Below are 26208 nucleotides of genomic sequence, written 5' to 3' on the forward strand. Positions count from 1 at the left end.
CATCATATTTCTCATACTCGCAGAACCACTCTCTATGGGGAGTGAAGTGAAAGGATGCACCTGAGTCAATAAATCTTGCCTCATGATCTACATGTGTACTTGAAGAAGCCAGGTACACATACCCACCTTCATCTAAGGTGGCTTTCGCTTCTGCAAAAGGAGCATCATCAGATCCATTTCCTTTGCCAGGAGCTTTAGATTTACAATCCCTTTTGTAGTGCCCTTCTTTTCCACATTTCTAGCACACCACCTTTGCAGGTTTTGCCTGGAGATTTAGATCTGCCTCTAGATTTAGATTTCCCACTCGATGACTTATTTTTGTTTCTGTTTTAGGACCGTCCTCGTACAGACAAGGCATCACCATTCTGGCTCTCAAAATTTTTCTGTCTCATCTCCTCCGTCAGCAAGGATGAAACTATTTCATTAAACTGCAAGGCAATTGCATTGCTACCTATTGCAATATCCAGACTATCCCAAAAATCTGGTAGAGAATACAACAAACTAATGCACTTATCTTCATCTGAAATTTTGATATCAACAGATGATAACTGACTTACCACAGTGTTAAACACATTCATATGCTCTGTCACTGAGTCTCCATTTTTCATCCTCAAGTTAAACATCTTTTTCCGCAGGAACAGTTTATTCACTAGAGACTTAGATTGGTACAAAGTCCCTAACTTGTCCCACAAAGCCTTCACTGTAGCTTCCCCTCATACATTAAGCAATAATGAATCTGAGACACACAATCGTATTGTGCTCTTTGCCTTCTGATCCAACTTCTTCCATTCTTCATCGGTCACTCCCGTTGGTTTAGTACCCAGATCTACCGCAATCCACTGATCTTTATCCACCAACAGATCCTCCATCTTGAGTTTCCACAACTCAAAACTCTGACCATTAAATTTATCGATCTCTATCTTTCCACTACTCGCCATCTTCTTTTACCACTAGAATCAATCTCACAGATCTCCCATTGAACAGGGTCTACCACAAGCTCGGGCAAAACCCCTCAGCAACAAAGGCATCCCAGTGAAGCCAAAAATAGCTTTGATACAAAATGTAGGTTTTAACCTCGTAAAGAAATTACATGCATACGAATTCTAAAACACAGAAAATAAACAATGCGAGAGCATAACACATAAAACACATATACACAAAGATTTTCCCCTGGATCCCAAAACCGGGACTACCAGCTTGATTTTTTCATTATATTCCTTTCAATGTTATAATACATATTTATACATGCCGAAGCATCCAAAACCATGGACCGAAAACCATCGCGTCCAAAACTATGGACCGAAAACCATCGCATCCAAAACCATGTGCGAAAATCATGCACAAAACCATAGGTAGGTCCGCCAAACCTAATATAGGGTCCAAAAAAAAAAATTCTCGGGGCGCTGCTCGGACCCCGTAGAGGGGGGCTACCCGCCCCCCTCAAACCCCCCCTGTGCAATCGACACAACAAAGCGGGGACTCCGCCCCCCTTCTAACCCCCTGGTTCACTATGTCGGCTAGTCGTGGAAAGAATATAACACAAATCAATACTAAGTTTGTGTCAAGACCTAGAACCAAGTCAAATTCCAAACAAAGTATTAGGAAAGTAGTGGAAGTTGATGATGTCTTAGAAAACAAACAAGAACAAAATTTCAAGGAAGAAATAGATTTTCAAATGAAGGAAGTAGATGATGAGGTTGACAGGTTGAATGATGCCCTCACAAAAGTACAACTGAAGATGGATTTTATAAAGAATCGAGATAAAGAGTTTCAATATATTGTTGCATAGTCAACTAAGGTAAAAGAAAAACCAAAGAAACCTCTTAATCCCATTACGCTAGATAAAGGAAAGCAAGTGATTGATGTAGAGAAAGAGGAGGAGCCAAAGTTAAAACCTAGAAGACCCTTTACTAGAGCATCAAGAATCAAGTAAGGATGGGTGTAAAAGATGAAAAAAATAGCTCAATCTCCTGATAAAGTAGACTTTGATCAGTGGAGAGAATATCACAGGTACCTAGAAGAGCTTGAGGAATGCCAGATGCAGGGGTTGCAAATTTCATAGGACAATGAGGGATTTAAGAAGGATGTTAATCAGTAGATTATAGATGCTGACAAGGAAGTGCTTCAAGCCAGTAAAGCACTTGATAGAGCAAAATATTTTGTTAAATGGACAATTCCTATGAGAAAGAAATTCAAACAGTATTATATAAGAAATATGGTTCTGAAGCAAAGGGTAAGGATAATGAAGAAAAAGTTATCAAAGGCATGGATATTGATTAAGAAATACAAGGAAGCTTTTGGAGTACCTCCACCTGGCAATGTTCCTAAACCAAGGGCTAAAGCTCAACCACAGTCAAAGCCTTCTCAACCAGTATCAGTTGAAGAAAAATATCCTTCACTCAAAAGCACTGGAGTCAAAGCATCCACTAGAAAACCTTCATCCAATAAAAGAAAGAGGAGGTAACATGTTGTTCGTTAAGTTTTGAAATTTTGATGATGGCTAAAGACGACTAGTGTTGCGTTGCAGAGATTCTTTTTGTTTTGTAGAAGTTATGAATATCAAGCTATTGATCCTGGTATTTTGAAAGCATTCGTACATGGCCAGTTTATTGTATAAAGTTCTAACGGCGAGAAAGAGGCATAGTAGTGGGTTTAAAAGTCAGTTTAAACAAACGCTACGCATATGTTGCATAAAGGTTTTTGTGTCTTATTCCAATGATGTTATGTATAGGTTCAACATGTTTATGAGTCAGAGGATGAATCACCATTGAGTCATTAGCTAGGTGTTCAATTATGCTTAAATTTATGCCAACAAGACATGCTACCTAGATTGTTGTGCAGTGCTGATATGAAGGCTTTATGATGTTTCTTATTTTTATGTTGAAAAGTATGGTTCGATGTTTCAAAGAACTGTTAAGAATTTAGATAGATTTTATTATAAGATAATGTGATAGTATTTTATCAAGTTTTTCTATCAAACAAAAAGACTGCAAAATATGTTAAAGTTTCCTATTTTGTCTTTAATCTGATCCACTTCATGGATAAGAGATGCTCTACATCTAGACATGGCACTTGAAATGTTGTATGGCTATTTAATGCCAAAGGCTTGAAGAAAGAAAGGGTTGGAAAGTATTGTGAACTAGTTTTCAGAGACTTGTATTATGATTTAGCTTTTCATGAATAAAGGTGTCTTATGCTCAGTGTTCTAGTGGATATTCACAAAGATACTTGTGGTACTGTGCTTCAGATTCGTTCCTTCTTGTGATAATTATATTTTTATATTTCTTTTACAATATTTCATCTTATGGGGATGTTGATGCAGCTGTGTTAGAATTCTGTCTTACATTGCTCTAATTAAGTTGTGTCAAATATTTCAATTGCAAATGGAATATAGTATACCTTTGTTTTCTGTCCTTTCCTGTTAATACTTAGTCTCAAATATGCAACATCAGAGCTTAAGATTTTTCTGTTATGTGTGAATGAGTATTTTTCATGTTCATCTTCCAATATACGATAATTTGTTTCATTTAGCTCAATTATATGCCAGACAAGCCTATGTGTGTGTTATTGGTTGTTAAATGCATAAACATCTTTGGACAACAGCATTCAGATCAGATATTTTTACTTCTTTGTAATCTTCGTTTACTTCCAGCAAGCATTTTTTCACAAAATCCTTTCAGATCTGGTCTTTGTCTCTCATGTGTTGTCAAAATCTCCATTTTTAGGTTTTTTTGAGTGAGGAATCCCCCTCTGGTTAGAAAAGACCAGTTTCTAGCCAAAAGTGGTATGTGGTTACCTCCACAGTCCTTTTCCTTCAGCCTAAAAGGATTCATAGAGTGCTAACAACCTACATGGATACCATGTATTCAAGGACCATGTATTCATAAAGTGTTAACCCTTTCTATTTTCCCACCTTTTTGGATGGTACACGGTGCTAAAGATTAACTTCATACCCATTCCAATACACAATACCTTCGAGAAGTTGGAATTAAATTTTGTGTCTTCGTATGATATAATAGCCTTGGGTATTTTATGAAGTGTCAAGATTCCTTTCATGAAGAATTATGCCACCATTTCAATGATGTAAGGGGATTGAATAGATATGAAATGAGTATTTTCAGATAGATTGTCTATCACAACCATACTAAAATCATGTTGTCTTCAAGTCCTAGGTAATTTGGTAATAAAGCCTAATGAAATCACCTCCCATTTTGATTTTGATATAAGCAAGGGGTTCAATAATATTGTTTGGTGTTCATGTTCCACTTTCACCTACTAAAATTCTTTCCATATTTATAAGCATTCAACTATTTCCTTCTTCATGCTAAGAGAGAAAAAATATTTTTCTTAGCGGTAATCATTTTTTGATACCCCAAGTAAGTTGAGAAGGGTATTTTGTGATATTCATCTCGTATGAATAGTTTAATTTTGGTAATATCTGGAACATAAATTTTGTTTTTATATTTTCACAAACCCCTTTCATTTATTGCATAATCTGGTTGTTTATATTGATCAACTTTAATTTTATATTTTCACAAATATGATTATAATTGTTATCTTCTAATGTTTCCATTTTGATCTATTCCATGAAATATGTTTCAACTTTATTTAATATCACTTTGCAAATCTACATTAGAATTTGACATAGTGCATCCTCTACCTTGTTCCTTTTCATTTTATGTTCTTAATGTCGAAGTCGTATTCACTTAGGAAGGTCATCCATCTAGCTTGTCTAGCATTCAGGTCAGTTTGGTCAAAAAAGTATTTTAAACTCGCATGATTTGTAACTAGGGTAAACCTTATACCAATTACACAATGTCTCCAAATTTTAAGTGTGTGGATGATTTCTGCTAACTCAAGTATGTAAATTGCATAGTTTCTTTCATGTTCCTTTATTTTATGGGATTCATAACCCATCACATGATCTTCTTACATGAGCACACCTCCTAGACCTTCCAAACAAGATTTAGCACAATATGAAATTCTTATCAGGGTCTCTTACTTTTAGGAAAGGTGAAAAAGTAAGTAAATGCTTTAATTTCTGAAAACATTCCTGAAAATTTTGCGTCCAATTGAACTTTACTTCTTTATTTTGCATAGATATTATGGGATATGCTAATTTAAAAAATCCCTCTACGAATATTTGATAGTATCTGATGATACCCCTAAATCACCTCACATTTTCCACATCCTTGGGAACTACCCAATCAAGAATGGCCTTTACCTTCTTTGGATCTATTGTTATCCCATCTTTACATATCACATGTCATAGGTATTGTATCTTGTCTTTGTAAAATTTTCATTGCTAAAATTAGCATATAGATGATGTTCATGTAAAGTTTCCATCATTATTTCTAAATGTTGTTTGTGTTCTTCTTGAGTCTTTGAATAAATCAAGATGTCATCTATGAAGATGAGTACAAAATTGTCCAAAAATTTACTAATTTAAGACAATATTCATTAAGCACATAAATGTAGCAAGTGCATTCATAAGCCCAAAATGAAGCACTATAAATTCATAGTTTCCATAACAAGTTTGAAAAGAAGTCTTTGGAATGTCTACTTCTTTAATCCTTAGTTGGTGATAACTAGATCTAAGATATATTTTAGAAAACATAGTTGCCCCTCTTACTTGCTTGAATAAATCTTCAATTCTTGGCAAAGTATACTTATTTTTAATTGTCAATTTATTTAAATGTTGGTAGTAAATACACAATTTGAATGTTACATCCTTCTTTTTGACAAATAGGACGGGTGCACCCCATGGAGAAACACTGATTTTGATGTCCATTTTATTTAGCAATTCATGTAACTGCATTTTTAGATCCATTAGTTTCAATACACTCATCTAATAAGGGGATTTCGATATCGATGTTGCTCCTAGTATTAGTTTTATATAAAATTATATCTCTCTCTTAGGTGATAAATTAGGAATCTTATTAGGAAATACATCTTGATAAAATCGTAAAAATTCTAAATCATTCAAATATTTGGTCAAATTATCCTATGAGTGGTCCTCCACTGGATGGATAACAACTTGCATCGCTTCCTTACAGTCTTCTTTAACTACAAAGAAAATATTTGATTCACAAATATGGGCCTATTTCTGTTTTTAATAAGTTTCTCCTTTTTGTAAAGTACAAGTAACCATTTTATCAAGGAAATTAACAATTTCTCCATGCCCCTCCGACTAGTCCATCATAACTAAAACATCATATAAACTCACTGGAAGAATGTTTAATTTCATGGTGGTATGATTTCCATTTAATATTAGTGGGAAAGTCTGCACCTAATTGGTAATCTTTATTTTTGTTCTAGTAAATAACTTAACCAACTATGAATCTTTGTATTTTTCATACTTTAATTTACATTTTTCTATAATCTTAGAACTAACGTAGGTCAAAATAGCATTAGGATATATCAATATAGGAACAAATTTGTTAAAAATAAACCTTCTATCTATATCATGGTGGATTAATGCTCTTCCTCGTGCTCTTCGAAGGATGCATTGATACATGCAATACTTCATGCAACATCATCAACAATTGAGGCATCTTGAATGTTTTGCAAGTTTTGTACATATCTAGTATTGTATGGATAATTTTGTGAAAGATGGGATTATACACATCTCCATTTTTTTTTTTCTAAATATGACTAAATCTATTAATGAAACAAAAAATAATAATACATGGAGGCACTGTCCTCTGCAGATCCTGTCTCAGATTTTACCATGTTTAAACCAACAGTAACTGAAAATGACTGCCCTCAAAGGGGAAACCAGTCCAAAATTCGAGGATTGAGCTGCCCACGCAGGGGAACCAGCCTTTAATAACATTGTAGTAGAGTTTTTTGACCAAAACAACAAAATTGACATCAAATTTAACAAAACTTCAAAACGGACCAGAAAAAGACCTTAGCCTGCTAGGTGTCAGTAGGTGGCAGAGGTTCCTCCACAATGAGACACCTGTAGGCATCCATATCTTCTTCATCGTGTTGTTGCCCACTCGTCGTGGCTTCCATCTTCGCATTGCCGCCTGGAGTGTTGTGTACCTGAGCTGCGTCCGTCTGGTTCAGAGCTTCACTATGAGTTCTGCGAGTCCCTGAGCTGCTACCAAGAGTTTTCCATTTGCTAGTGCTGGTCCTTTCCTGAATGATGCATTCCGGGATGACAGAGCTTTGTGGCTCCTCTCTGAAGGCAATAGAAATGGTAGCTATAATGCACGGGCGCTCCAACGTACAACAAAACTGGAACTGGGTAGAATGGCAGGGATGCATCGTCGGGTCAGAGTCATCAGGAGGTTGCTGGGCATCCGCAGCATGCCTATAGCCGGCCGTCTGGGCACGCCCCCTACCACTGCGGGTGGTGGGATACCGACCCGTGAAGTGAGCAGCTGTCGAGGGCGAGGAGGAATCCGCAGGAGTGGAAGCAGAGAGGGACAACGAGGGAGGCCGAGGTGCTCTGCCTCTGCTGCTACCCCTTCTACATCTCATCCTGTGCCACAAACGAGGCATAGTGGTCTGGTTGGAATTGGTTCGACGGGTGCTTGGAGGAGCAAGATGAGGGATGGAATGGCCAGTGGAGGCAGGAGAATGGGGAATTCGATTATCAGAAGCAGAATTCAAGGCCAAAGCAACAGTTCTGAAACAACAAATCAGGTTATGCGAGAAGTGGGCACCTTCAACCATTTCAATGCAACAGAGGATCTGGCACCTTCTCCCCATAGTCGTGCAAGAGCTTGGCTCTGCAGCAGCGGGGAGGCAGTTACAGGCCAAAGGAGGCAGGACGGGGGAAGGCGATCCGAAATTGCCATCTTATGGATCAGTGTGAGGTATCCTGCCTTCACACAACATTAATTTTTTTTGGCTTTCACACAGCATTAAAACACCATTAATTATGGTGGTGGGCTTCTGGGTGGAAGTGTGGGTGGCCATGTGGCCACACCACTTGCCAACATGGATTAGTTGCACTATACCAGCGTGGTTAATCACCCGCATCCCAGAATTATACACACCTCCATTACTTAAAGGGATCTTTATCATTTCCATTAAATCCATTGTTATTGAGTTTTTCCATGTGACACCCCTATGCTTTTCTTTTCGTAACATGTCTATTTTTATATTATTGAATTATTATTGAACCCAATGGCTTTGGGGGCTAAGATTGGAACTATTTGGTTAGGTTTTTAACTTTTATTTAATTAAATTAATAAATGAGTTGATTAGGAATATTTAGGAAAGATCACTTGAGTATTAAAGATTTCTTTCCATTTTATAAAAATATGTTTGTGGTTAAGCCACAAGGTGGACATTCCTAACATTTCTCCTAAAAATCCCAAGGAGGAATATAGAGAAAGATTGTTCTAAACACTTAGGTGGACATCAATGATAATTTGGGTGAAAAGTAAAATAAAGCATATGGGAGAGAAAGGCATGCTTTAAAGAAAAAGAAATACCTTTCTTAATTTAAAATAAAAATCCTAGGTAAATAAGGGATGTAGACCCTTGAAGAAGGACGTTGCTAAGGAATAATCTACTGGAAAAAATTTATAACAAAATCACTCAAGAACACAAGAAGGTTTTGATTCCCAGGGGAAGAAGTTCTGAGCTTGGGGAATTGTTGGAGACAATTCATGGTTGGGAGGAATGTCCTCAATTTTTCAATATTCCCTGAGCGATTGGTTATCATTAGATGTATGCTATTTTTCTTCTTACATATTGGTTTATATGATAGCTTAATTTCCTTACTAAAATGAGTTAGATTAAATGATAAATGGAAAAGTAAACTATAGAAGTGCTCAACTATGCATGCGTAGATAAAGTATTTTCATAAAATTTATCTACTTTATGTATATTGTTTAATATAGATGAGATTAATAAATTCAATATTTTTACCTCCCTCAATATTACTATAAGATAAAAACCATATCATTCCGTAGATTGGATGATAAGAATAACATACTTCTATAGTCGTATAAAGATGGGAAAATTATTCTTATGTATTAACTAATAGTAATTTTTTCTAAATACCATAGAAAAATAATATTTAAACTATATTCCAGATAGAATATTGTATAGGTGGATATATAATAAATATAAATTATACTAATCCTACAATTTAAAGAGTAATATATTTTGTTTGGAGTTTATCAAGAATTTTATTTAGAGGTCGTAGGAATTTCCTGTATATAGGGATTTAATGTACTCTTTATGTTATGGATATATTATTAAGACAAGGGACTATATTTATGATTATATAAGAAATCCTAAAACGTAATATACAAATAGCCATAGACAATTATTGATGGAAGCTGGAAGAAATACTTTGTGTATATGAATAACAATTAAAAGGATTGGTCACTAAGGGATTTTGACATGGAAAGAGGATACATGTAAGTATCTTTGGATAATCTATAAGGTTTCGCCGTAAATATAGAATAAAGTAGTGAAAGGTTCATCGCTAAAAAATTATTAGAGCAATATTACGTTATGAAAGAAAATCATAACATCCTCAATTATAACATATTGTTATGTAGCGAAAGGTTCATCGCTAAAAAATTATTAGAGCAATATTACTTTATGAAAGAAAATCATAACATCCTCAATTATAACATATTGTTATATAGATCATTCTGAATTAGTAAATAAATTATGTGATACTGGGTAGTATGAAAGTAGTTCGAAATAGATTGTATATACTTTATGAGATGGGATACGACCCATTGTTATAATAATATGAACTCATTATAAAGAAAGTTTACTATATAGTCTAAAAGTCTAGAGAAAAATCAAGAATTTCATGCAAACAGATACTATATATTTTAATACTCAATTTGTCTTAACAAGCCCTAAAGAATAAAATGAGAGAGAAAAGCATTACTATATATATGAAAACCATCAAATAAGGCTAGCCACAGAAATGGAGAATTCCACTTAATCAAAATAAGTAAATACAATTTCATACGCAAGTATAAGAGAGAACAATTACATTTAGGTGTAGAGTTCAGAGTCTACGAGAAAATAAATGAAATATTTTATATAGTCTACAAGCCCGAGGCCAGACCTCCATTATTTACATTGGACTATGACTATATTACAAAACCCTAACCCATGTAGGGTTATAAAAATAGTAAACAAATCTTACTTGGGTTCAATTATTAAAATAAAACATTCAGAAATAGAATCCATAGAATCTGATCAACTTGAGAGTAGCTGACTTGTGGTAAGAGGAAACAAATTCATTTTAGTCCTTGTGACCCTAGTTCGCTCTATAGTAGGTCCCAAATTAGAGGAATTTTCTCCTTGAGCCATACCAACAAAGGAAGCACAAATAAAAACTAAGTGAGAAATTGAAGGAGAAAGAATGAAAGGACGTTTTAGAAATTATTAAAGGGATCAAGAGATATACTTTTAAGGATTTGTGTGCCACTCTAACTTAAACCTACAGAAACCCAAATGTAAACAATGATTAAATACTAGGTTGCAATTCAAAATAAATAGTTCTTAGAAAAATAACTAGAAAACTTAACAATTGTGTTATAGTGATAGAAATTACCAAAACAAGTAGTTACACTAGGGTTTATTGACTATAATCCTAGGCACGAAAACTACTGGAAGAATGTATGAAGGAGAATTTCCTCAAAAGAGAATTTATACATGGAAGGAGGATACATGTATGAATAAAGTAACAAAATGTTCCTCACTAAAAACCTATTAGAGCGTTATTACTTTATGAAAGAAAAGCATAAATATCCTTAATTATAACATACTATTATATACATTGTTCATAGTTATTGAAAATATTATGTGATACTTGGTAGTATCCAAGTAGTTCGAAACCTATTGTGTATACTTTATGAGATGGGATAAGATCCATTGTTATAATAATACAAATTCAATATAAATAAATTATTATATAGCCTAAAAGTCTATAAAAAAATCCAAGAATCTCATGCAACCAAATAATATATATTTTAATCCTCAAATTTTCTTTAGAAGCCTTAAAGAATAAAATGAGAATGAAAAGCATTAATGTATATATATACGAATAAAAACCTGAGAATGAAAAGCATTAATGTATATATACGAATAAAAACCATTAAATAAGGCTAGTCATAGAAATGGAGAACTCTACTTAATCAAAATAAGATTAAGTAATATATTTTCATATGTAAGCATAAGAGAGAACAATTACATTAGATAAGACATAACTTAGGTGTAGAGTTCAGAGAATATGAGAATATAAACAAAGTATTTGATATAGTCTACAAGCCTAAGGCCAACCGTCCATTATTTATATTGGATTGCAATCAAATTACAAAAAACTAACTTTTTTAGGGTAATAAAAATAGTAAATAAATTTTACTTAGATTTAATAAATAAAAAACGACACTTAAAACTAGAATCTATAGATTCAGACAAATTTAAATGTATTCGACCTATGGCAAGAGGGGAAAAATTAATTTTAGTCCTTGGAACACTAACTCGCTCTGTAGTATGTCCCAAATCAAAGGAAGTGTCTTCTTGAGCCATACCTATAGGGTAAACACAAACAAAAAATAAATGAGAAATTGAAGTAGAAAAAATTAAAAGAAGTGTTAGAAATGAGTAATGAAATCAAGAGATTTACCTTTAATAATTTGTGTGCCACTCCAACTTCAACCTACAGAAACCCAAATGTAAGTAATGATTAAATATCAGGTTATGAACCAAAGCAATTAGTTCCTAGAAAAATAACCAAAAAAAATAACAATTGTGCTACAGTGAAAGAAATTACCAAAACTGGTAGATACATTAGGGTTTACTAACTTAGGTACAAAAATACTACAAGAATATATGAAGGAGAATTTTCTCAAATAAGAATTTATACTTTAAAAAATTGATAACAAACCCAATGATGGTATTACAAATCTTTGAGCAAAGGTCTTCATATCTTCGCTGAAAATAAAAATATTTTGCATGTTAATGCAAATAATTCTTTTTCTCCACTAATGAATGAGATCGATTTTTTCAGATGCAATAACTTTGGTCACAAAGCTAGTGAGTGCAGATCTATATTTTCAAAATCCTTCATTTGGAACAGACAAGAGAAATCTAATCAACAGAAAGTTATGAGAACGTGGAAGAAGAGGGCCCAAACTCAGAAAATTGTGAGCTTGCTTTGATAGCTCATGATCAACATGAGCAATGGTTGATTGATATTGGATGCTCCAAGCACATGATCGGTGATAAGAGAAAAGAATTGCAGCTAAAAGAGTACGAAAAAGAAAATATTAGTTTTGGAAATGATGCAGTAGTTCCCATCAAAGGGAAAGGAACAATTAAGATGGACAAGAATACCAAAGCTCATAATGTGTTTTATATTGATGGATTGAAGTGCAATCTCCTCAATGTGAGTAAGATGTGCAATAATAAGCATGAGGTGACTTTCATATGTAAAGAGTGTGAGATTGGAAATGAAAAATCAGGAAAGTTGGTTGCAAAGGCCATTAGAAGTGACAACAAAATGTATATTTTTTATGACACTAGAAACAATTGTTGCATGAGAAAAATAGAATAATCCTTGCTATGGAATAGAATATTAGGTGATGTTAATTTTGATAATCTAATCAAAATTAGCAATATTGGAGCAGCTAGAGGATTACCAAGGGTGTCTAAACCAGATAGCACAATATGAAAGTCATGCCAATTTGGGAAACAAACAAGAGTGCACTTCAAATCCAAGGAGTTCACTACAAGTAGACCATTGGAGCTAGTGCATAAATATGTGTGCGGTTCTACAAGGAAGCGAAGTCCAAGAAGTGACATATTTTTCATATTATTTGTTGATGACTTTACTAGAGCCACGTGGATTATGATTTTGAAAGAAAAATCCAAAGCTTTCAACAAATTTAAGTACTTTAAGGCACTTGTTGAAAATGAAGTTCATTTGAAGATAAAGAGTCTTAGATTTGATAAAGGAGGTGAGTTCATGTCCAAGGAATTTGATCATTTTTGTGAGGATCATGGGATGAAGAGGTGTAATACTCCATAGCTAGAACACCACAACAAAATGGTGTGAGTGGAGAGGAAAAATAGATTGGTCCAAGATATGGTGTGAGTTATGTTAGATGAAGTTGGTGTGTCATATACTTTTTATGGAGAAGCAACTCAAACAATAATATGTTTGGCCAATAGAGTTCTTCTTAGGCTTAATAGTGATAAAACTCCATATGAGTTGTGGAAATGAAGACCAACAAAAGTTGACCACTTCAAAATATTTGGGAGCAAGTGCAACATCAAGGGGACTGAAGAAAATCTTGGAAAATTCTAACCAAGAGTTGATGAGGGCATATTCCTTGGTTATTCCTTTAAGAGAAAGGGATACAAATGCTACAAAAGAGAAACAAAAAGGTAATTGAAGGTATTGATATTGTTTTTGATGAATATTTTCCTAAATCTAATGATTTGAAAGATGTTGCAGTTGATCATGATTTCATAGAATATGAGGACCAGGAAATTTCTGACAAGGATGAATATGAGGAAGAAGAGAGAAATACCTCCACTACAAAGAAGGCTCCACTAAGTCACATCCAAAGAAGTACCCAAAAAGTCAAATTATTGGAAGCAAAGAGTTTGGAGTGCAAACAAGGATGAAGTCGTTGGATAGCTTTAATCAAGCACATTTTGCACTATTGTCTCAAATGGAGCTCAAAAGCTTCAATGAGGCTAGAGAAGATCAACGTTGGGTTAAAGAAATGAAGAGTTGGATCAGGTTGAGAAGACCAATACACGGGAGCTTGTGCCAAGGCCAAAGGACAAAAAAATCACTGGAACCAAGTGGGTGTTCAAGAACAAGATAGATGAAGAAAGCAAAGTGGTAAGGAAAAAAGCAAGACTTGTGTGAAAGTTGTATACTCAAGTAGAAGGTATTGATTTTGATGAAGCTTTTGCACCTATAGCTAGATTATATGCAATAAGAATGTGTTTGGCCTTTTCATCCTACAAGAAAATTAAAGTTTATTAAATGGATGTAAAATCAGCTTTCTTGAATGGTGATCTAGAAGAGGAAGTTTATATAGAAAAACCTGAAGCTTTTTTATTGGGTGATGATGAGAATCAAGTGTGTAGGTTGAAAAGGGCCCTTTATGGCTTGAAGCAAGCTCCAAGGGCATGGTATGAAAATCTATACAAACATCTACAACATCAAGGCTTCGAAAAAGGATACACAAACAATTATTTATATATCAAATTTGAAGGTGATCATTTTCTAATAATTTCTATGTATGTAGATGATATTATCTTTGGGAGCGATTTGGAGGAGATGGACCAAAACTTCGCACAAGAAATGCAAAAATAATTTGAGATGTAAATATTTGGAGAGCTTGCATTCTTCCATGGTTTGCAAGTTATTCAAGATGATAAAGGAATTTTCATTTCTCAATCAAAGTATCTTAGAGAGAAATTAAAACAATTTAGCATGGAAGATTGCAAACTGGTATGCACTCCTACGGTGCTGGTTGTAAATTGAGTAAATATGATGAGTCACCAGACGTAAATCAGTCTATGTATTGTTGCATTATTGGCAGGTTATTGTATCTAATCACTTCTAGGCCTGATATTATGCAAGTTGTAGGATTGGTCTCAATATTTCAAGCTAATCCTAAGGAGACTCATCTTAATGTTGTAAAGAGGATATTCAAGTACCTTCAAGGCACTCTTGACTATGGATTATGGTATCCCAAAGGTAAACACTTCGATTTGATTACTTTTACTGATGCTGATTGGGCTAGTAGTATTGATGGTAGGAAAAGTACTTCAGGAGCAACCCACTTTTTGGGAGATTGTTTGGTCTCTTGGGCTAGCAAGAAAAAAAGTTCTATCTCTTTGTCCACTGTTGAAGCTGAATATATAGTAGCAACCACTTGTTGTACACACATTTTATGGATGAAGCAAACTCTTCAAGACATGCATGTTGAGTATGAAGAGCCTCTTACCATCATGGTAGGCAACAAAAGTGCAATAAGCATCTCAAAAAATCTAGTTCTTCATTCAAAGACCAAACACATACCAATCAAATATCATTTTCTAGGAGAACAAGTGGTCAACAAAGTTGTGAAGTTGGCATATATTTCTTCAAATGAACAAATTGCAAACATCTTAACTAAGCCACTTTCGAGGGAGAAATTTGAATATCTTAGAGAGAATATGAGTGTTGTCCCTTTTTGAAGCCATTAAGGAGATTTTCATGGAGTTAGTTGTTGTCATATGGCTGCCATCATGAGCACTTTCAGCTGCAAAATTTGGATAATGGGTGGTGATTGCTTGTTTGCATGATTTTCAAAGAATTATGAATTGTTCACTTACTTCTTCTTTCTTCATCTCGCGATGGATTTCTTATTCATGTGCATTGATTCTTCAATATGGTGTGGTGTCAAATATATTCAAGGGGAGAATGTTTAACAACTTAGGGGGAGTATTTTTTATAGCTCTTCAAGGGGAGTACTTCATCTTTGGCCATGTATTACATTGTTTCTATGTATTTCACTTTTCCATGTAAACCCCTTTCCATTGATGTCAAGGGGGGAGAGTGAGTGAGTTATTTATGTGCTCAGCTTCAAATTATTGTATGTAAATGTAGTATTTATTTTCAAAAGCTACAGGTTTACGTCATTGGAAAAAGGGGATATTGGTGGCATGTTTGTGTTTTCATTGATGTCACCGGTTGAAGTTACGTACTAATAATCCTATATGTATCACCTTGAGTTTGTTTTATACTCGTTGAGATTTTTCATTCTAATGTAAAATTTTGTCATAGTCTTAGAAGGTTTGTAGAAGAGGTGTCATGAGGTAATAAAGACTCGTCTAAAGTTGAGCTAAAATTATGCTAGAGGTCTAGTAGATTATGCCCCTGCCCCATTCCCATCAATAACGGGCTACACATGCGACTAAGGGGCCTCAATCGCTGGCTGTCAGTGTTATGCATGAGACTAGTCAAAATTTCATAGGTTCGTGCATGGGACCGAAAGAAAACACAAAAATTACTCCGCATTTCGCATCCAAAATTGAAATAAAAAAATTTTTGGCGAAGCTTATGGTCGACATTTTCCAGAAAAGGGTGGAGACAAGTTGTGGGGCCTCTAGACGTTGATCAAAGTTGAAAATATCAAGAAACTAGTGGAGTAAGTGGTTCAATTTGGTCAAGAATCCTATCTCAATCAAATCTAAAGGATGTGAAAAGGCTTTGGGTAAGCTCCATCATCTGAAGAATTTAGTGACTTAACCATTTCAATATTTTATAAATATGAGAATAAAAGTTTCTCATTTGGTTGGTTCTCTAGACATGTCAGTGAGTGAGTGTGCATAAAGTGCCAGTTCACAACAAATGAATGTAGCAATGAGTTGAGAGCTTCAAAATTGCAATGTGTTTCAGGATTTATTCAACAATAGTGTTTCACAATTTTGTGTAGAGATTGAAGATCAAATTGGAGAGTGTGTGTGGAGAGATTTGTTCTATCAAATAGAGTGTGAAATTGTGGTTGCGTGAGTGTGCTTATTTTTTTCTATTTTTGTTTATGTGGCAATGTTTTCAATTCTGAATCATGTTTTCTTATAGAAAAATTGTTTATACTTGGAGTGGGGGCTTCAAGCTAAGTGCATGTTGATTTTCTATTATAGGAGTGGGTGCTCCAAGTTGGTTGTGGCCAACATTTCTCATTTCAGTGAAGGGGTGGGTGCTCCATTTCTAGTGGTGGCTAGTTGATGTAATGTAAATGAGAATATTTTGAAGTAAATAAGAAGAAGCAACAAATAGTTCGGTGGTTTTTCGCCCTAAAGGGGGACTTTTCCACCTAAAATCAAAGTGTCTACATGCGATGATTGTTCCTGTTTTTCATGTGCATGATCTTGTTATATATTTTTGAAGTAAATTTCTAAATAAGTTTTATTTGCAGAATTAATTCTTAAATTTCCATAATACCGATTCACCCTTCCCCCACCACCCTCCCACACACCCCCTCTTCTCTCTTAGTATTACTTTTGTCTAACAACTATTACCATCTAGGTTCACAAAATGTTAACTATTACTTGAGGATGTTGGGCACGATGGTTATGCCTTAGTCTAGGTCGAAAAGGACCTAGTGCTAAGTTGTGCCTAACATTTTGTCTATTTCTTCCAAACCTACAAACTATTGCCTAAAATTATTCCATGTCAATATATTTGACATAGAGTCCTAGCTAAGAATATTTGAATAAATTACTCAGGAAATAGAGAGGCACCCTCCTATTATTACAGATCCAATTGTCTCGAAATGGTTGGTAAGTGCACCAGTCCATAAAAATGTGTTATTTGTTGACTAGTGAATGTTCATCATTTCTTTGGTGAAAAACAAAGACAACAAATATTTTTTAGTATTGTTGAGGTCTTGGATCCTTATTTAGACCATCTATAGTGTTCATATGTTCTATCCCTGTAATCAGAAAAAATGGTTAACTGGATGTGGGCATTGTAGATGGATGGCACACTAGGTTTAATGAACTTGCAAAAAATAATTGTGATGATACTTTATTAGATATCATGTTTCAGTGACCTCAATGTAGCCAAGGATGCATTAATTTCAACATTTAGATTTCTTGGCCCTTGGTTCAAGTTTCATAATTCTAAATTTTGGTTTAGTAATGGTTGGTTTGACCTCTGATTAGGTTCCACATTAAGAATTTTCCCTATAACTCAATATAGTGATTGTGTTTAAGGTGCCATTTTGTGTATTTTTTCCACTATTAAATCAAACTTTTTGAAGAACCAAAAAAATAAAAAAGCATGAGAATGCTTGCATTGACTCTAAAGAGGATGTATGGTGTTTATTTTCTAGTCGATATTGTTCAAGAATTTATTTTTTTTCTCAATATCTCCAAAAAATGTGTCATGCAGCCCCACAATGGTAAAAAATGGGGTCACGGGTGCATAAAATAGAAATATCATCAGGAATGCATGTGGGTTCCTAAGAATGCATGAATATTTGTTATCCATGTTGAGTTGGCAACTTGGCTACAATCTTGGTTAGCATCTTGGGTCTTTGCAAGCAAAGTCATGCATGAGCACATGAATGCTTATGTAGACACATTTTCATGATAGCCCCATTGCCACTTTTGGATCATCATCTTGTTGTGATCACCCATCAAAAAACTATTTATCTCAGTTATGGAAATGTTGACACTTTTTCACTTACATAACACTTTTAAAACCCAACCTTTCATGTTCAATTTTATTTCTTTGAATTAGTATTAGAAATGTGAAACATAATTCGTAATAATGGGTTTCAAATTAAACTAAGAAGAAACTAGATTATTGTAAATAATCAATACCTTAGTTGGGTTTGATTCTAGAATTAAATCATTATCTATTTAAACATCTACAAATGTATGACTTGATTTTGAGTCCAAAAATATATTAGAAATCCTGTAATTAATATTACAAGATACAATGATTGGTTATGTAAAAGAGACTTAAAATTCTTTAGGCCAAGTACTGTTGCCCCTAGAATAAAAGGTGACATAGGGAAGTGTTGGAATTTTTTCCAAAAGGTTATTATTTTGATCAAATATATTACATTAAGCTTTATAGAAAATAATTTTATGATCTTGGATGGATTACATACTTTGAAATAAAATTGAAATGACCCAACTAATTGCCAAAAATTGCAAATTCATTTAAAACAAGAAAAAAGCATCAAAATTGACAAATGTAACAATTGCATGATAGGTTGATATTATGATTAAAATGTTACGAAACTTGGAAAATCAAATACATTAGCAACAAAAAATCTTTTTCTCGAATCTAAAACAATGAAAACTAACACTATTTTAAATGTACTCCACCATGTTGTGATTATTTGTAAGTTATAATTATCTTTTCTCTAGTTAAGGTAAACTTGGGAATAATAACCACAATATGATTCTAATATTCTCACCATTTGAAATTGACTCAAAAATTAGTGCCACACATAATCTTTATGTTGTAAACAAATTTGGGAAAGACTAGTGGAAGGATCTCTTACTATTTTAGGTATATTTGTATAAAGTGAAAATGGGTGTATATAGAAGCTACATTTTTAGGGAGGGTGTAATGGGTTCAATGAAAATTATAACAAATATTGCAATGGGGTGAGAAAAAAATCATTAGAATGTGCATTTAAAAGCTAAGCTACACCCATAATTTTTTATCAATACCCCACCAAAAAAATATATACTTGTAAGTCACCATTTCCATCTGTGTTTTTTACTTCTTTTAATCTATCATTGAGCTCATTGGTATATGTTCCACTCTTGATGAATTGAAATGAGGCAGAATTGCATTACTGGATTCTAATAAGGGTAGTTAGAGAATGTGTGTTTTGATCAATACATAAGGAACCCCAAAAATATGTCGTTTGAAATCACCATTTCCATGGATGGCTTGTACTTCTTTGAACTCATTGGAATCTATCTCATTCCTTGTCAATCAAGATGAGGTGGAATTGCATCGTTGGATTACAATAAGTGTACCTAGAGAATGTGTAATTTGATCAATACACGGACAACATGAAAGGTGATTGACAAAGGGGATGTGTTGTCAAAAACACTGTAATCAATAGTCAATGTTGGAATAAATTTACTCGACAAAGTAAGATATGCTATAAAAAATAGGGCTACTAAGGAAATTTAGTCATTCACAAACCACATACATGACGTTATTTATCTAATCCCTCTAGGACTAAATAAATAAGCACACTCATGTTGATGAACAAATAAAAATTAAGGGTGAAACTCATGAATGTTAACATAGAGATGTAGCTTGTAGTCATTCAAAATTTCGAAAGAACTAATTTAACTAGATAAAATAAACAACCAATATTTTATTTTTTATTTATTAATTTATAGAGACATTATTGATGCATTTTTTTTAAGTTATATTTTAATGAAATATTAAATTTCATGTATACATTACAATTAAATAATTTAAATTAAAAATTGTATATCACGAAAAACAATAATTTTAATTATTTTTTTTTTAATTTGTGAGATCAGATATAAATAGTAAAATCCATTCAAACACTTACCTAATTATTAAACTTTATAATTCAATAATCTAAATAAACAAAAAATTATTTTTTAGTAAGTGATTACGCAATTAAACTTTATACACTCCTAGCAAATATTATTTCAAATATCGAAATGATAGATTACTTATTTAAAATGAAACATTTAAATGGCATGTTTCAAACAAGTTTGAAAGCTACTAACCTTCTAAACACCAAAGTTTACAACTATAAAGGACTTTAAACATAAACCCCACAAACCCTTTCACTCCCAGGTTGACTCGCAACCATATTACATGCAGGCAACAAAAAATTTCTATTTGGAGCATCCACTCATATTCTGGAAACCTTCTCACAGATAAAAAAAGACATAGAAGGGGAGGCATTTGGATACTTTAGCGAAATCTATCGTTCAAGGGTCGATGTCCCATTCAACAAACAGTTGGAACAATGTGAATTCTTCACAACATCAACTGATGCGGAGGCCTTTGAGCACATGGAACGTCTTGTGCATATCTTTGTGCAGAACCAACCAGAAATTAATATCCAAAACCATAGCCAACTGGCTTAAAATTTTCCTGTCCACGTACATCACTGCCGAACAATTTGGTTTCTTAAAACAACGCCAGATCCATGACGTTGTTTCTATAGCCCAAGAATGCATCCATTCCATTAAAACCCATAATCTGGATGCCTTCCTCATGAAGATCGATTTTCTTAAAGCCTTTGACCCCGTAGATTGGGAACTCTTATGGATGACCCTGTGAAAGATTAGCTTCGACTCCTCCATTATTCACTCGATTCAATCCTCATCACGGGATGTTTGATTGCAGACAGTGTCCGTATAAAACACTTACTTTTTGTGCATGATCTGTTGACTATGGGGAAGTTCGACCCTCATGAATGGCCCCGGAAACTCGAAATTGTACAGGATTTTGTGCTTGCTTATGGTCTTTGCATGAATCAGACCAAATCCATATTAATATTCAGCGACTAGAAAGTAGTTTTGACATTAGAAATTGCAAATTGGTTTGGTGTTTCAGTTGAGAATTTGGACATGGGATTCTCATAGCTTGGTTTTACCTTGAAGCTGCTTGGATACAAGAACAAGGATTGGGACTGGCTTATCGACAAAGTTTAAAAGAAACTCTCCCATTGGTCCCAAGTAGATATTTTTGGATGGACGTTTGATTCTTATCAAATATGTTCTCAACGATATTCTGATTTACTGGATGCACATTTATAAATTTCCCAAGGGTGTTACCCGCAAAATTAACACCATTGTAACTGGGTCCCTATGGGCTAGCCCGAATGCTACTCGAAAATTCCACTTGGCCAACTTGGATATGCTTTCCCCTCCTGTCAAAATTGGTGGCTAGAATCTTAAAGACACTGCCTCCTTCAACACGGCTCTGCTGTTAAAAATGTTTTGGAGGGTTGTCTGTCATGAGGGCTTAAGGCAGTGCATCATCTCAGTTGGCTTCGATCTGGTGCATTGGAACCTTCACAAATCTCCTTTTCCTGGCGCAGTCTTCTCACAACTAAGAATTGGTACTTTGGATACCTACGCTGGATCGTTGCCTCGGTATCTTTCCCTAAGATCGGATTGAATTATATTGTTGGTATGACAGGTTCACATCTCTTATCCCCTGCTCTCATTACATCATTGCATTATAGAGGTTTACATGTGCTCAAATATATTCCAGATGCAGAATATTCCTCACCTTTCTACACTCACCCTAATCCCAGAATGGAAAAATTACATCATTAATTTGAAGCTATCTGGGATTGTACTCTCATCAAGCTGAAGACGGCTTTGTATGGGTTAGAGGATCACAATTGGACAAAGCTATAGTGAAAGAGGCTTACCACCTTATTTCTCTGCCTCCTAGATTGAACCTGCTTCACTCTTGGTTTGCTAGGTCCTGGAAATGGAACTTCCCTCTCAAGTTGAAATGTTTTTCTTGGATGGCGGTTCACAATCATATCCTGACTTGGGAGAACTTTGTTAAGAGGGGATTCCGGAGACCGAGACGTCACTGGCTATGCAACTCCCATGGTGAGGACATTAACCACTTTTTCATCAACTGTCTTTTGGCTACTTCAGTTTGTACCCGGGTTCTACACTTGATTGATAATCCCTCTTCGTGGGATCATTATGACATTGTTTCCTGTCTTGGCAGCTAGATCGTGAAAAACCTACACAAAAGGACATTGGTTTTCTTCATCATCTGGAGCATTTTTTGTGCCCCTTCATCTCCCATCTATAAGCCTCCTCCACCTCGTTGTAACATCTAGGAGTCATTTCCTGTTGGTTTTTTTGATGGGCTTCTTCCTTCAACCTATGTGGATATGGCATAACAATCTACATTGAGGTTCCACATTCGTACCGTTTCCATTGGCATGGTGGGTCTAGAACCAACACTCGCGCTGAGCTCCTTGCCCTATGTGGCATTCTTTGTTATGCTATCTAGCTCGGACTATGGGATATTACCATTTTTGAAGATTTCAAAGTTGTAACTGATTGGGCTTACCAATTTTGGAGATTTCAAAGTCGTTGCCATGCGAGGCTCGTTGCACTCTCCATCCCTAGCTAACTGGAAATTCAACACTAAATCCTTGATTAAAAAGTTTCGTTCCATCTCCATTGCCCACATCTACAGTTGTCCAAATAGTGTTGTTGATCATCTATCTAAGGATGGCAGCTATTTGGATCCCAACCGAATCTACTTCCAATCTTTTCTGCATAACAGTCTACAGGAGTCGGGTCATCTCGACCTCTAAACAAATTTTCAGTGGGATTGTTGGCTCTCATGAAACTCTCCTCCACATTCTCACAGGACTCTTTTCCGACCATTTCATCTGATCCATTCTGCATCCAATATAGTAAGAATCCAATTCTGGTCACTCTGTCAGAAGTCACGAAATTTCTGATCCACAACCGAAGGAAGGTCTCATGTTCTGCACACTCCGTTTTCGTATTTGATTCTACATGTTATTGATTGTCTGAGATATCCTCTGTTTGGTGCCCACAAGAGGATGTCTAAAATTTTACAGGTCTCTAGCATATGTTTTCTCCACATTCTCTTGAATCCTGCTCTATCTTCATGAGGATGGACTCTTGTACTGCTTTCGCCAATTTTGCTCCTCAATTGCAACATCCTGTGAGCGTTCGAATACTTAATGATCTTGTTGAATGTTTTAAATTTCATCTACTGTAATGTCTCAAATGTTATTTTGAATCCACCTCATTCAAGTGATCAATGTATTTCCTTTACAGCAAAGTAATAGAAACGTTTTTTTTACTGATTGGAAAAAAATGCTGGTGTCCAGAGTCACCCTAACGGGGAGTTATATTTGAAACATAATACACTCCTTTTCAATCTTGGGAACCTTAGTTTGCAATGATCACATGAAGGTCCTTGAGCAGGACAATTTTTGGAGGTAACATAACCAAAAGAACTGTCGGGGTGCCTTCACAATATATTCCGGGGTCCCGCATCGTCTTATCAAAGGTATCATCTTAAACGGTATAAATTCCAGCATATTATTCAAGTTGGATACTCGATGATCAGTACTTTGCGACCTAAATTAGAAATATATCACCCGGTGTATCCATTTCTTGACGTGAAAACCAATAATGGCTGGCACACTTTGGTTTCTTTCCAGTCTCGAACTGATCAGAGGCATCGTCTTAATTGAGCGGTATAAATTTCAGCATATTATAAAAATTGGATACTGCATTATCCGTACTTTCCCCTCCATATTACAAATATGTCCCGGCTACCGCGTTACTTTTTCTGGCGAGACGATATCACTCTTCCGTTGTATCCATTTCTTGACGTGAAAAGCGATGGTGGGAGACCGCATAGTCTTTTATTTCCAATCTCCAACTATTACATCTTTGTCCCTAATGCCTGCAAGCTTCATGTTCGGCACTGTCAATTATTTCCAATCTCCGACTATTGCATCTTTGTCTCTAATGCCTGCAGGGTGCAGGCTTCATCTACCATTGGCCGTAAGACCAAGCACTACCCACCCATCAGTCTCAACACTATTAACCATGCACATTCGTTATCATTATTACTTGAAACTCGGGAGAGAGTGCAGTGCAGACTTTGCAGGCGCGCATTGTCCATTGAAACAAACTTTAATTGACTCTGCTCTGTTCACTGTAGCTAATTAGATTAGCCACTGTTAATCACCATCCAAGCTGTGAATCATTGATGCCCAGAAAAGCATAAATCTTATGCATACAATGCGTTATTTTTCAACGGGCCCACTTTCTGAGCGGACATCAGGAACATGGTTAAATACAATTTGATAGCCCTTAAATTTCGACCATTGAAAATCTGCATCAATATTCTTGAGGTCACATGTTTTTCATCAGTAACCAAATATTTACACAGTAACTAATTTGAGAAGGGATAATCAATTTTTTTCTATATATACTCAACGTTTGCAAAGGAGAAAAACAAGGTCTGTGCGCAGCAAGAAAATATCATCAGCCGTTGAGTTACTGACGAAGAGTATCCAAGATGGGTAGATCTCCTTGCTGCTCGAAAGAAGGGCTCAACCGCGGGGCGTGGACTTCCAAGGAGGATGTGATTTTGTCCGAGTACATTCGAATTCATGGCGATGGTGGATGGACAAATCTCCCCAAAAAAGCAGGTGAATCTCAGCAAATCTCTGAAAGTAGTAATGTATCAATAGTAAATACAGATACAAATGTTTACTGGGAAGCTAGATAAATTAGTGGAGAGAATTTGTTTTGCAGGACTTATTCGGTGTGGAAAGAGTTGCAGACTACGTTGGCTCAACTATCTTCGTCCCGACATTAAACGCGGAAACATTTCCCCTGATGAGGAGGACCTCATTATTCGCCTGCATCGTCTCCTCGGCAACCGGTAAGTTGAGATTGACTTAACATTTATTCACTCGACAGAATTCATCCAGTCCCCATATTGGAGTTAGGAATTATTAATGTCATAGTAAGAAGTTCATGCGATATACGTTAGATGTATGTTATTTTTATGTGTGCATGCAGGTGGTCGCTGATAGCAGGACGACTGCCTGGGCGAACAGACAATGAAATCAAGAACTACTGGAACAGTCATCTCTACAAGAAGATGCTATCAGTGACACAATCTCACCATAACAGTAGGAAAAATGAAAATCCGAAGACCGTGTCAAAATCTCCTCGCCCAAAAAGTCCTGTGTTCAAAACCATTCCCACAAGAATAAAACCGGTGGTGAGAAAGCCGGAAATAGAAAGATTAAAAGGATCCTACGGTCATAGCTGCAGTTATCTTAGTCCAGATAGAGCCCTTAAATCATGTAATGTTATAAAAACTATGAACTCTACCAAGTCATGTTGCGACCGACTAGTGAACGACTTCATCATAGTCGATGATTCGGACAACATTGTATTTGCAGCAGCTGATAAGCTGGTTGAAACAAATGCCAGAACCTGCACCTTTTCCTTGTCCAGTATAGCGTCTGAGAGATCCCCACATTCCGATTATTTTGCAGGATTGCCTGACAATTTATTGAGCTTGAACGGTCTATCTTCTCCTGACTGTAATGTGCTCTCGTGCCCATCAGATTCTGTATCAGAAGAGTTTTGCAGGGAACCAGCTACATTGGAGGTGGGGACGAATGAATTTGAAGTTGTGTATTTTGATCAAAGCAGTTTGCAGGGCATTGACAGTTTTACCGATGCTGCCCATCAAGGAAGTGAATATTTATTCAATAACGCACTACAGGTGGACTGGATTCATGAACTTCATTTACACAAGGGAAGCCCACCATTGCTCGGCTTGCTGCTGTCCGAATCCGAGGAGGAATGGAAGGGGTGAAATACAAGCCAGTTTGTGTTGGCAGGCCATAGATAGATCCCATAAGAAACGTAATGGATTTCATAATATTTCTTAAGAAATGTAATGCTTTAATTTACATATTGTTAATATTTGGTTGAAAGATTTCAATTATAGTCTATCTTATCATCACCAAACTGGAAATTCAATCCTCACACAATTTAAGCGATGCCTGATATGTTGGGTATTTTTAATTGGAGAAAATACCAAAAACCAAATAAATTCAAACACACAGAGGCAATGTTCTGTTTTACCTCCACAGGATCTTCTTGTGCACAGAC

General features: G+C 35.3%; 1 protein-coding gene across 1 annotated transcript; it reads left to right on the forward strand.

Annotated features, from left to right (window-relative positions):
- Positions 1–24473: 24473 nt before the first annotated feature.
- On the forward strand, positions 24474–25909 carry LOC149265244 (uncharacterized). Its single transcript, XM_089392466.1, has 3 exons — positions 24474–24722; positions 24829–24958; positions 25099–25909. The coding sequence occupies exons 1-3, from the start codon at positions 24590–24592 to the stop codon at positions 25907–25909; spliced, it is 1074 nt and encodes a 357-aa protein (XP_089248592.1). The 5' UTR covers positions 24474–24589.
- Positions 25910–26208: the final 299 nt, after the last annotated feature.

This window comes from Pinus tabuliformis, chromosome 6, assembly GCF_031772625.1.
Source record: "Pinus tabuliformis cultivar Carrire ecotype Pingquan chromosome 6, CPIR1, whole genome shotgun sequence".
NCBI classification, from domain to species: Eukaryota; Viridiplantae; Streptophyta; class Pinopsida; order Pinales; family Pinaceae; genus Pinus; species Pinus tabuliformis.

Excerpts from the sequence above, each read along its gene's own strand:
- LOC149265244 (XM_089392466.1), top strand. The coding sequence starts at position 24,590 with ATGGGTAGATCTCCTTGCTGCTCGAAAGAAGGGCTCAACCGCGGGGCG. Across the intron at positions 24,723-24,828 it reads AAATCTCCCCAAAAAAGCAG|GACTTATTCGGTGTGGAAAG; the intron begins GTGAATCTCAGC and ends TTTGTTTTGCAG. Across the intron at positions 24,959-25,098 it reads CATCGTCTCCTCGGCAACCG|GTGGTCGCTGATAGCAGGAC; the intron begins GTAAGTTGAGAT and ends GTGTGCATGCAG.